Source organism: Symphodus melops, assembly GCF_947650265.1.
Source record: "Symphodus melops genome assembly, chromosome: 6".
In the NCBI taxonomy this organism is placed as follows: domain Eukaryota; kingdom Metazoa; phylum Chordata; class Actinopteri; order Labriformes; family Labridae; genus Symphodus; species Symphodus melops.
Genome location: NC_136696.1, coordinates 6,950,442 through 6,964,034, shown reverse-complemented (window position 1 = coordinate 6,964,034; position 13,593 = coordinate 6,950,442). Strand labels below are relative to the sequence as shown.

The following is a 13,593-nucleotide window of genomic DNA, read 5'->3' as shown; positions in this document are numbered from 1 at the left end:
GGATTATGGAGGCCACTGTGCTTATAGAAACCTTGAGTGCTACAGAAATTCCATTTGTAACCTTGGCCAGATCTGTGCCTTGCCACAATTCTGTCTGTGAGCTCTTTGGGCAGAGGCTGCAGAGGATCAGACTTCAGTGAAACTTCTTAACATTAGCAGAGTTTAATACCGGAGAAAATGACAAACATTGAAAAGACGCTAAACGGAGTGTCGGACATTTAAACAGATGATGAACATCAGTGAGTTTGTAAAGAGTCAGTCTGTGATGAGCTGGGATTAAAAACCAAATATGAAGCTCTATAACTTCTATCAAATCAATACATCCTTCATGTTCTGTTCATCATCCCTCAGACTGTTTGAATGTCTGAAGATGGTGAGGATGACAGTTTGATGAAGAGGGAGTCCGTTTTACATTCACACTTATTTATCTTCACAAAGTTTCATCATTTAGATTCTAATCAATCATTTTCAGTATCCTGACACATAAATATCTCTGTTTATAAAATACAGAGTTTGTTATCTAAATACAGGCTAGGTTAAGTCAAAACTGTATTATAATAATAATAAATGATAATAGACAATTCAAAATGAAATCTTTTAGTCAGTAGAAATCGTCCTTTTGGTTTGAAACAGACTGCAGGTTGTTCTTCAGGTGTTTGTTATCAGCTAAAGAGACGAAACACTGTAACTGTGTTTGATGAGAAATAATATAGTGTGTGTGTTTGATGAGAAATAATACAGTGTGTGTGTTTGATGAGAAATAATACAGTGCATGTTTGTGTGGACATAAACAGCTGTTAGGCTGATTGACAGCTGAACGTGATCAGCTGATGTCGTGTCATGTGACGCTGTCGAGGAAACGACGTCTCATGTGTCTTAAAGCTGATTTCCTCGGTCCTCTCTCCTCGGCTTCGTTTCCTCTGTGCATCTATGGTGGGCGGGACTAAGACACAAGTGGAGGAGACAACTCGGAGGACACTCGGTGCAAATAAGGGACTTGTGATCCAGCCATGGACAGCATGTGAGTTAAATATGAGTGTCACAACAAAGGGTTTGAATACTTTTGATCATGTAATATTTCAGTTGTTCTTTTTTAATAAATTTGCAAACATTTGTACATTTAGTTTTTTTCTGTCAAGATGGGGTGCTGAGTGTACAATAATGAGAAATAGGCATCTGCCTAATAAGCTGATTAAACTAGCAGGCCAGGGTACGCAGTTATCCAAAGCCGACATCAAAGATGCCTTTAAAATAGTTCCTCTTCACCCTTCACAGTGGCATCTCTTTGGCCTAAAATGGAAATCCAAGTTGTATTTTGCCGTGCATCTCACGTTCGGGTGTAAAAGCAGCCCGTCCATATTTAACCAGGTTTCCGAGGCTCTATGCTGGATTCTCTTAAATAGAGGAAGGGACTAGCTGCCTCGACAGTTAAATTAATTAATTCTGAATTTTGTCCCTTTAAATCCATGCTTAATTATGTAAAAAACAGGTCTCCACTTCATCCGCAAGCTCCTCTTTTCCTCACTAATAATAATAATCTCAAATCAAAATCCTGGTTCTGTCGTCACTTAAAACAGACTCTCCTAAAAAGTCACATATCGCCAAAGCACAATTCAGGAAACTCATTCAGGATAGGAGCCACCACCTCTGCTGCAATGCAAGGCCTGCCTATAGCTTCTCTGCAGCAACTGGGGCGTTGGTCTTCTTCTGCTTTCATCTCCTACGTGCGTCCTGGAGCAGCTTCTATCATCAAAGCGCAAAGATCTCTAAAACCTTGACAGCAAAGGGTAAGCTACACAAATAAATGGTGGTGGTGGCTTCAGAAATGTACCATCCGTCGTTTGCTTGAAAACTTCGTCTGTTAATTTTATTAATCAAATATTCTGAATTTAGGCTATGCCGGTCTACTCACTCTAATGTGAAGTGGTCCCTCAGTACAAATGTTTAGCGGCTCAATTAACTCTAATCAACGGTCTTAAAGGTCTAATTTTGCTTGTTATTTATCTTTGCAGTAAATGACCATAAGTGGGGGTTTGCTCCCACATTTGAGGATGGTTTGGCAGTCCCTGAAATATATGCATACATGTATATATACAAATAAATACAGCAAATTCAACGCAAGCATCTGTGTTCTTCGTCCCAGTCGGCAAGGTCTCAGCAAAGCATCAGTCACAGCCATATCGTTGACAAAGCATCATTCTCAGCCATATCGTTGGCAAAGCATCATTCTCAGCCGTATCGTTGGCAAAGCAGAACTTTATCACTAAATCGCATCTTCCACCCCATAGAGTCCAAGCGCCAAAACTTCTGTCAAATCTCTTTTGTCAATCACACTTTCACCAAAATAAATTCATACTAAGATCACTCGTCTCTCCTGATTGAATTACAGTATGTCCTGTGTGGCTTTAGTTTTCGAAGCAGTCTTATTACTTTTTCAGCTTTTAATCCAGATTTCTGCTTCAAAGATAACCACACGGTTTTGTATTGAAACATCTGTCCTGGTCCTCGCAGTTATAATATTGCCCTCCTGATGTCACTGGTTGATGAATAGCCAGCACCTCTTCTTATATATATATATATATATATATATATATATATATATATATATATTGTTATACGTGTCTGTGTCTGTATGTGTGTATAGTTAAGATACGCCCTCCTTTCCTGCATGTTATGTTAAATGTATGTTATAAAAAGGATCAGAGACTGATAAATGACTGAGAGACTTTTTGGAAAAGAACATCTACAATGACAACCTTTATATTTATTTTTGTCTTCAAAGTTGAATTTGCTAATGTCAGAGAGTTGGCCCCAATCCCCAGCCATCATAAACTCTTTTATGTACTCTAGTCCTTCCCCTTAGGAGCCAAGCTATGAGTATGAGTCAATAAGCTGCACAGCTAAGTCAGCAGTGGGCCAATAAGAGGTATAGAGGGGAAAGGGCATGAGTGTGGTTTTAAGAGGAGGCTGGGATGTGTTGGAAACAACTTTAAAAGTACCTATTGGGGAGAGGGAAGTATAGCTGCGCAGGGATAAACCTGGAGGAATGTTCATGCAGGGAATTCATAATAGTGTTGTGGGTAGAATTTTGAAGAACAAGAATAGAAGAGTGTAGAAGACAAGAGCCATTAACAATATTGAGTTCATTTAAAAGTATTACCGAAGGCTCAACGATAACTGAACTAAATAACCACAATTATGTTGCCTGGCAACAAAACCTAAAATGCAATCAAGGGTACCATTAAATCTTACCTATCTCCCTGAACATTTAATTTATCCCTCAGATTTGAGACAAAGAAATTAAAGTGCTTTCTCATGGGTAGGACCTCTATTTGCCTCTTCTGCTTTTTACAATAATGTTTTATTCAGAGGTAGTCAGGTTTTCTGGAACAAAGAAAGCTTGTCTTAATAAGCCTATTCATGCTCTCAATTTTAAGTTTGCTGTTAAAAAGGTGATATGGGGGTCGCCGGTGGCGCAGCGGCAGTGCGCGCGATCCCACGTATTGAGGCTCAGTCCTCACGCGCGGGCGGCCCGGGTTCGCGTCCGGCCTGTGGCCCATCTCCCGCATGTCTCTCCCCACTCTCTCCCCCCTTCCGACTCTATCCACTTTCCTCCCTCTATAATAAAGGCATAAAAACGCCAAAAATAAATCTTTAAAAAAAAAAAAAAAAAAAAAGGTGATATGGACATAAATTATGTTGTCTTCTGTAACATACATACACACACACACACACACACACACACACACACACACACACACAAACTTCATTTGAGCAGCATCCACTGCCAAAAGCCTATGGTCTAAATCCTAACTTTGCTAGCTCATTCAGCCTCTTAACAAAAAACACAAAGTGTGTTATTTGCCATGTATTGTTCCATTAAAGGCAAGCTAACCTCGGCAGCTAGCATGCTGGCCTAAGGTGGACGCTAACATAATAACCATTCACCTGACAAAATAACTCATCAACTCTTCCAAAACATATCAGTAACGACATTAGCATTTAAAAAGAACCGTCACTGTCATTTATTTACTGCATTGTGTGCCTTTTAATTTCCCCCCAGGGACAAATAAAATTGTTTTAATTGAATTGAAGTTATATTTTTTGTTAAGCATATTACTGCATTTGACAATAATGGCAGTGTTTCACTCTGAAGCACTAAAAAGGATTTTGCAGCAGCATATTTTGATTTACAGGGCTGTTTGGGTGCCAGTTTAGATGGCTGTAGAGTTGTTTTAAACTAGTTTTGGATTGGCTGATGGTTTTTCGCACAGACCTGGCAACCCTCTTTATTAATGGAAACTTTAAGGATGCAACAGATGTGTATGGCTCTCCAAGTTAGATGAGTGTCTTGAAAAAACCTTTGTTTAACTATCAATAAATCAAATGGTAGAGGTAATAACATAATGCAGATCTATTTATGTTAGATCAAAAAAAAAAGTTATTTTATACTGTAGAAAGAAAAATTATATTTTGGGCTGTTACTGAATTATTTTAAAGTACCTTCATCAGAAGCTGACATGTCTTTAGCTAAGGGAACATCATCAGAGGCTTTAGGGGAACCAAATGCTTCTTTGGTGTGACTGCAGCAGAAGAGTTCATAAATGAGGTATGACATCGCTGTACACCCCTTCAATGTGACTCTGTCTGCAATGAGATATAAATGAGGAACCACAGGCTTTGAAACCATCCCTTGACATTCCATCTTTTATAGCAGCATAGTGTGTATGGATCTTATAAAGGTTCATGACAAAGTTATCAATTAGGAGACACCACCCAAGTGATCTTGCAAGGCACATATCTTGACACAAAAGAATCTAATGAATGCACTAAAGTCGCAATGTATGCGTCCCCAGGATGCACCTCATCTTTCTTATGGAGAATAATACATTGTGAACAACAAACTTGTGGTAAAATAGGGTTTTTCTTGCATATAAAAGTAAGCCATCTGTGTCAAATTTAGTACTGTCCCTTAGTAACTCCCTGACAGGTGTTTTCATGAAGACAGCACTTCTTGAATTGTTACTACCGTGGCATCACTGTATCATAATCTGTCCACTGCATCAGAGAGGTGCTTTCAAAACTTCCAAGCAGGAAGAGAAAAGAAGGCGTAATAAGTGGAAAGTTTCCTGTAAAGATGGTGCTGCCGAAAATGAAAATATGATATGAGGATCTCTGTATGAACATTAACCTGCAGAGAACTTGTTGATAAGAAACAGTTGTAATAGCATGACATTGAGTCCAGACAGCAGTGCATTTTTTTAAACTCTACTGATGGACTTGAGAGTTACATGGGTAAAGAAACAAGACTTTAGGGGTGCCAGAGGCTTAGTGGTTAGTTTGTGCAAAAGTACAGAGGCTACAGTCTTCAAAAGCGCGCAGCATGGTTCAAATCCTACCAGTGGTTCCTTTCCTTCATGTCATTCTCAACACTTTTAACTTTAAAAGAGAGTTTTATTTAACTTTTATTCTTTTAAACTCTGTCACACGTTGAGATTCTCAAATGTAAAGTGCTCTACAAATAAAATGCATTATTATTTTTATTACTTTCTATCCCCAATTTCCGACTCTATTCATTTCCTTTCTTTCTAATAAAGACCAAAAAAACTTGCCAGTCTTCAGCAGCAAATGTCCTGCTTTCATTTTGCATCCAGTGTTCATATTGAACTGCTCTCCGTCTGCCTGCTGGTTTGTCTTTCGCTTATCTTTGTCCTTGTCTTTCCTTCACAGCATATAAAGGGTAATAAGCCCTATGTTCAAATCACGTTTCCTCACAGCTCAGAAAAAGCTATTTTGCATGTTTTTAATGAGCTCCAGCATGCAACATTTTTGAAAAATACTACATATAATTGTCCATTAATGATAAAAACAAAGTAAAAACTTGTTAAAGCCATAAACAATCCCTGAGACAGAGGGGAAGAAAAAGAGAAAAGAGTTCATAATTTTACAGTTAGGATTTATTTAAGAGGTTACGTTAAGAGCTGGACCATTTAACAATCTTTCATGACCTGGGGATGGCATTGAAAAAAAAGAATGTCTTCAGTGGAAAACCTTAGTCTTTTCAAAACTGCATTAGAAATATGTGTAAAAGTAATTGTGTCAAAATCTGGATAATTCATATTTCCGTAAATGAAGAGCACACACACACAAAGAGACACACAAACACAATTTAAACACCCACACAAACCAATCTGCACACACAATGGCACAAATACGCACACACTACAAAACAATAAATTACACTTTTTTTCTTTAACATGTTTTTTTTTTATTATTAATGTATTATTTGTTTTGATATGTTTTGGCAAAATATTTACACATTCATGCTAATAAAGCTATTTGAACTGAATTGAGTACAGCTAATGTGAAAACTAAAGAAAACCTCTGTTTTTCATGCACCCAACATCACAACACTGGAAATTTGACTTTGATGCAGGAAGTACTTGCTATTTTTTGTTTCATCAAAATATGTTTCCCTTTGCAAAACTTAATACAATTTCATGAGAAATTGGAGAATAAAAATACACCTAGAAATAAAGTGTCTGATGCTCAAATGTTTGCCTTGTCTCTAATGCTCAGACAACACCTGTGTACATATCATGTTACAAGTAATTCAGTATGGAATGAAAGAAACATGTTTTAACCATTTCACAGAAACAAAAAAAAAGTTTTGTACACCTATCGTTTTTAATAGTGAAAACAAAGACACTTGAATCACATCCAACAATTGCACTGGCATTGATTCTTTGAACAGGTGAAAATGTGTTCACCAAAATGTGCAATTAAAACTAAAACCATGTTACTCTATTGAAGAGCATTTGTTTCAACCCATTATTTTGCAGAAGATAAACAACTATTTTTTTTTTTTTTGAGGAAAAGAAAATAGTGTAACACGGGTTCACGCCTACCCATTTACACACTGATGACAGAGGCTGCTGTCATCAGTGTGTACGTCACTATTAACAAATCAGTTCATACACAGTCATACAGCACTGACAAAGCAGCTGCTATGACTTCAAGGACTGGGGATCGAACCCCGGATTTTTATGGTTGACCGACTCTACCATTGATCCACAGTCACTCAAATCTCTGCCTCTTTCCTTTTTTAGTTTGAACAGTAGTTGTTATGGATCAGGCTTGTGTGTGTGTGCATTCATTTAGAGCAGTCTAATATATGAGAAAGTGGGTCACAGCTCCTCAAGGGAACCACTCTGGTAGCCTGAACTTCCTCTTCATCATACATGTTTAATAATGGATTGTTACATGTTTAAAGGCAGCAGCCGAGCCTCAGCTGCTATGAGCCAAAAAAACAACATATATGTAAACACTGACACACTAGCACATACAAACACACACAAGGACAAGGAGAGGGAGGAGGGGAGATGGAATCAGCAAGCTTACCATAATATGATATATGCATTGGGAATAGTGTTCTAGCCTATGCTTGTTTTCTAGGCTATAACAAACATGACACTTTGAGCATTTATTGTACAATTTTCTTATGAAACAGCTTCCATGCCTAATCGGTATAACCGTAAATTCCTGCACTTGGATTTCAGCAGTGAAACATCTGTTTATATGTAATTCAATTATTAAATAACTGAAGAAGGCTCGTTTGTATTAGAATATTTTCAGATATATTAATTCATATATTTTCAAGTGGTTTTTTTCCCTTTGTTTTTAGGGTATGTGTGTTTAAAATTGTTAATATTGATAACATTTCAACCAACTACTCCAAGCTGGGAGTGGATCACTGATCCTCTTTGTTTTGCTGATCCATGTCTGCAAAGTGCTGTGAGCTGTTGGGAATTACGGGTGGGGCAACTTCTCTCTCTACAGCATTCCAGAAGAACCAAATCACACACTTTCTCTGCTGATGGACGATGTTGATGATGAATACTTAAGTGCGTTTGCAAACAATCACAAAACACATTCTGGACTGCAATGGTTTAGTTTCTATACATCTGGTAGAAAGCAACAAGTTCACAGAACATTTTTCTCCCTTCAAGTAAACTAAAGACACACATCGGTGTCCTTTTTGAACCTTTTCTACATACATCTCTTTAATAGTCTGCCAACTTGGAAACCATAAAATAATTACTATCTGAGAATGCTGTCACATGGGTAGAAGTATAGCCTACAATACCCGAATCCAACCATAAAAAAAGAAGAAGCTCCAACAGTTGGAGCTTCTTCTTTTTTTAGGCTTTTTGAAAAGACAGGTAGAAGTCTAATGAAAGTAATCTGCTTTTACTTTATGTGAGAAATGATGGAATCTGACCTGAGTCTGTGTAACGCGGTCTGGCCAGATCCCTGAAGTAGTAAATGAAATCCAGGCAGTTGTCATCCTGCACCTCCCCCTTAGAGCACAGGTCGGACAGCAATTCCAGCGCCTTTTGACAAATCTCATCCTCTCTTTCTGCAGTCATTGCCCTCCAGCATCCTTCTGAATGGTCGGCCACTTCGACTGATCCTCTCCCAGCTCTCTCACACAATCACTTTAAGTCTCAAGTAACGCAAAGCTACCTTCACACCACTTAGGTCTGGAGAGCTCGATGATGCGCGACAATCCAGTGAGTTCCGAATTTCCGGGAGTTAAGAGGGATTTTGAGCAAACGCAGGAGATCTTTACCTCAGCAAGAAGAAGTTTTCAAAAATCGGCTTCGGCATTTTTTTTTGTTTACCAAAGAAACATCAGCTTGTCGGGTCTTCTTTTCTCCGTTTCTTTTTTTTTTTTTTTTACGTCTTTCGTTAGGTCTGTATTGTCTCTCCCTCTTTCTCCCATCCACTGCTGAATCACCACGGAGCCCCCAGGCTTTAGCAGCGCCGGCCAAGGTCTTCGAATGAATGCACGGCTTTCGCTGCGCTCAATTATTTCTCAGTGCACTGAGATGTAGAGATACAGACAGGAAGTTCTGCCTCCATCAGCCCTCCTCCACCTCTACCACAACACCGCCCTGCTGGCAGCATCCTTCCAAGTCCTCGGAGGGAAAGCCAGCAGAGATCTCTGTGTGCCTCATCTTCTCCTGATCTGAACTGTGCAAATGTCAAGAAATCCCTGCTGTTTATCGTTTTCTCTTTTGCCAAATGAGTCAGCCAGTCATATGATACTTCTCACTGTGTTAGCACGTGTTGTGAAGCAATGAGCAGACGTTTAGAATGAGGCACCTAATAGTGCAAACATGACTTGACCTTTACAGATGGAGGTAATGAAGGGCAGAACAGAATAATGAAGTCACATTAAGCCCTGCTAAACAAGCTAATAAAGGGTTCCTTGCCTCCCTCTCTCCCTCTCAAAGGGTGATTTTGGCCCTCCAAAAATGCCTTTCTTATCAAGCAGTTCAAAAATAACTAAGCTTTTATTAATATTGTTGGCGGTATATCTAAATACAATTTGCTTGCACAATTCAGTCTTCAGTGTGGGCAACGTTGAAATCTTAAGCGTTGTGAACACAGAAAATACAATGAAAAAATCTAATTGAAAACATGGTACAGCTAAAATTAGTCATACAAATTCAATGTTAAATACGCGTTTGTGTCAATACTGATTCAATGTTTCAATGGGGAGTGACAATATGAAAGTTTTCACACTAGCAGAAATCTCCTGAAAATTTTTCCAGAGGAGCTGTATACCCTTTACAAACATTTATGGAAATCTCCTAAAAAAACTTCAGAGATTACCTGGAGGGGCTGTATATGTGAACACAAAGAGCAGAATTTTTTTGCTCGGATTAACCTAGAGTTTCTCCTGCCAGAAAGGCAGGTTTGTTATTGCTACATTTGTCATGTCTTAATTACAAAATGTGTGTCTACCTTGAATCTGATAATGTTTTAAAAGGTATAAAACTGATAAATCTGATTTGCGAGTCCAGGAATCACTAGATGTAACCTAAACTGCATTAGATATCATAATCAATAAGAAGTCAATGTTTTTTATGGATAAGCTGTGGCTCAGTGGTAGAGTCTGTAATCTTTGAACATGTCAATGTGTCCTTGGGCAAGACACAGAACCCAAAATTACTCCCAAGTGACATAGTCAGTGGTGTATGAATGTGTATATAATGGGATACTGTAAGTTTTTACTGCTGGGCACGTTACATGGCAGTTAGTTAGTCAGTTTGTTTATGGTGCGAATGAGTTAATGTGGCATGTTTTGTCTCTGAAGAGTCAGATGACTTGGTCTTGACAGCACATTTTAGGTTGTGACCAAATTTTTTTCCGAACAGTACCTGTATTTAATTTGTCATAGAGAGCATATATTCCACCAGCACAAGAAGCAGACACGAAAAGAAGTAGTATAGCTAGAAAAAACCATCAGGAAATACATTTCAGTCATGCCTTACTCAGTTCTAGTTCAGATGGTGGTTAGGCCTTTGGGTTCAAGGTTCGAACGCTTAATTCCTTACATTGTGGACAATATTTGTTTTTACATAATCTGTATGATTTTTAAAAAAAGCATGTTTTTTTAAAACTTTATACTTATGTGTCATGGTTTGGTTTTTGTTCTGTATTTAATCTTGTTTTAGTTTATTATTTCCCTCGTGTTCGGTGTATGTATGTTCCTAGTGTGTTTACTTTAGTCCGTAGTGTGTTTCCCTGTATCCTTGTGTTCTTCTATGTTGCCTGTTAGTTTATTTCCTGTCTTGTGTTTTAAGTCTAGTCTTTAGTGTTTCCTGTTTTATTTTGTAGATCTGGTTTTGGTGGTGGTATCAGTGTTGGGTTTTACTTTGTACATGTCCTCAGTGTTCTGGTCTTGTGTTCTTTGTTCCTTGTGTTTCCCGCCTTTCTGATTACCCTGATGTTCCTCACCTGTCTCGTTAGTATCACCTGTGTCTGATTACCCCTTGTCTATTTAGTCTCTGTGTTTGCCTCAGTTTCTTGTCGTGTCATTGTCTTGTCGGATGTCAGTTGTCGTGGCCTGTTGTTTCCTCTCCCTGCTCCATGTGTTTCTCCTCGTTGTGGTTTTTGGATTTTTGGTTTTTCTAAGTAAGTTTTTGTTTTTGCCTTTTTGTTAAAATAAATTAATGTATTCTGCACTTGGGTCCTCCTCCCTGTTTCCTACCTGCTAACCCGTGACACTTATGTGTGTTGTTTATGACTTGGTTGCTTTACTTTACTCTCATTATTTATGTCAATATCAAAGTGTGCATAATATATCTTTGCATCCATGTGTGAATGTGAACACATGAGTGCACCTGAGTGTCTTTTTACTGTATGTGTTTCAGTGTGTCTGTGTTCCTTTTGAAGGTGGGAGATTAGATTTTAGATTATCTGGGAGGATTCAGCTGAGCCAGAGCCAGCCCAGCTGCCTCACAGGAACAGAGGGCATCTGTTCAGCCTCCACATGAATTGATCTGTTCCTAAAATGTTCTCTGAAAGAACCATGCACATCCATTTAAATTCTAAACTGAATCATATGAAACTGTGAGTTACAGTTGTGCAGAGCTCTGTTTTCAGATCCTTTTTATGAAAACTCAATCAAATCAATTTGGTAATATGGAAGGGGTTGGTGAACAATTAGGCTCACTTTAGACTGATAGAAAAAAGCTTTCTCTGTATTTTCTTGTGATTTTTTTTTTGCAATTTTATTCGTTTTCTGAAATTAAAGAAACCCTCACCCTATCAATCTAATTTTCTGGGTGTCAAGTTCTCGAATGAATTGAAAAAAAAAATGGCAAAGACAACAACTTTAGCAATGAATGTATTAAATAAAATAGGGAGTAAATAAGCTCTTAAACAGACTATAAAATGAAGAAAAACAGAATTGGCTCTGGTTCTAGTGATGAAGAAAGGGTTTTAGATAAAATAAACAATAACTAACAATACTTACTGAACCAGATGTAAAATCAAACAGACTTTTAAAAAATGAGAATGAATCTTGAAGGCAGGTTTGGGAATTTACAGCTTCTGGATAATCTATGTTAAGAGTGATCCCTTTATTTTCTTTTTTCTCATTGCCTGTTTTCTGAAATCAAGTAAAAAATCCTTCCATAAAAAGAGTTTAAAAAAAAGAATGAAAGAACGGTGTGCAAAAAAGCTTAAAACCCAAGTAACTAAGGCAGACAAATAAGTACAAAAAATAATTAAGGAAACAATGAAAAAGTAAAAATTCAATGTTGGAATTTGATCAGAAAAACATTGGATTGTCAAAATTGACAAAACTAATTCGAGACCAAACACGTGGACAATAGTGTTATGTAATCTTAAATTAGTGCAAATAAAAAAAATAATAATATGAGGGTGAAAGCCTTTAATGCTGGATCACATGGGGGATAGAGGGATCATGATGGAGTTTTGTGCCTCAGGGAATGACAAGAAAGGAAGGTCGCGACTGAACAGAGTCAGATAATACTATTGTATTAGGTGAGACTCAAAGCAGATGTCTTGTATGGCTAATAGACAAATCTAATTCAAATACTTTGCAGATTGAATTACACAGTCACTCCAGGCCTTAAAAAACATTCGCTTTGAAGACAAGAGACGAAGTCCATATGAGCTGCTTTTCCCGGGAAGACCTCGTAGAAAAACTACCATCTACCAGCTATTGATTTTTTTTTTTTTTATGAATTACAAGATATTTGGAAAATCATACGACCATTTTGAATTTGACACCAGCAACATGTATAAAAAAATCGTTGGTACAGTGGCAACAATAGACAAAAAAATAAATACAAGATGGAACAAAGTTAGCTGGCAGCAGTTTGTTAACATGTTAACAATAAAAAGAGCATCCAAAAGAGGTTTAGTTTCCACGTTATCCGAGCAGGGACTAGAAGTCACTGCAGTGAAGGTAACAGGCAGTGTTTCCCGATATATGTTAACTATTGTGATATTTTTTTATCCAATCAATAGTTTGGTCAGAGAAGTCAAAGTGTGTCAATTTAGAAAGGAGAATCTGATGATCAACAGTGTCAAATGCCCTGTTTTAATCTTAAAACAAAGCCCCATCACAACTTTTTCTGTCTTTCATTTAGATTTTTCAATGAACAGATTGATGGCACATTCTCGGCAAAGAATCCAAATGGCATGGGATGTAGAGAGCTGTACTTGTACTCTCGTATACTGGACCTCCACATTACACCAACTTGAACCCTTTGTTGTTTAAAATTGTTGTTGAGAGGAGCGGTCTCAATGATTATACGTCATGTACACGTTGCGTTTGTGTGCATTACCTCTCAGCAGACCTCTCCGAAGCGTTCCAGGGCCAAGGAAGTGTACTGTGCTTGAGTACGGTATGGAGGACCAGCCCCTTCTGAAGTGGACAAACTTCTAAATCTCTCTTGCCCAACTTTTAAATGCTACACAGCACCTACCACCTTTGGGTCCAACCAGATGTTGGACCCAAAAAGGTCAGTACACAGGTTCAATTCAGCAGAAGCAGGCATAAAGGCAGAAGTCAAAAAGGCAGGTCTAAACTCAGGACAAAAAATTACTGCAATGAGGCAGCACAGGAAAACACAATAAACTGTCAACATGAACGAGGACACAGATAATATACACAGACAATCAGGAGATAATGTACACAGACAATTGGGACAATATACACAGACAATCAGAGGACAATATACACAGACAATCAGAGGACAATATACG

The 13,593-nt window shown here is 38.0% G+C and overlaps 1 protein-coding gene across 1 annotated transcript in view; it reads right to left on the bottom strand.

The window, feature by feature from the left end:
- syt9b (synaptotagmin IXb) overlaps nt 1-9,030 on the bottom strand; it is a 46,318-nt gene extending 37,288 nt beyond the window's left edge. Inside the window, exon 1 of the mRNA XM_079346084.1 lies at nt 8,282-9,030. Within this exon, the coding sequence (XP_079202210.1) occupies nt 8,282-8,429 (148 nt within the window). The 5' untranslated portion in view covers nt 8,430-9,030. The remainder of the gene's footprint in view (nt 1-8,281) is intronic.
- Between the last annotated feature and the right edge of the window lie 4,563 nt (nt 9,031-13,593).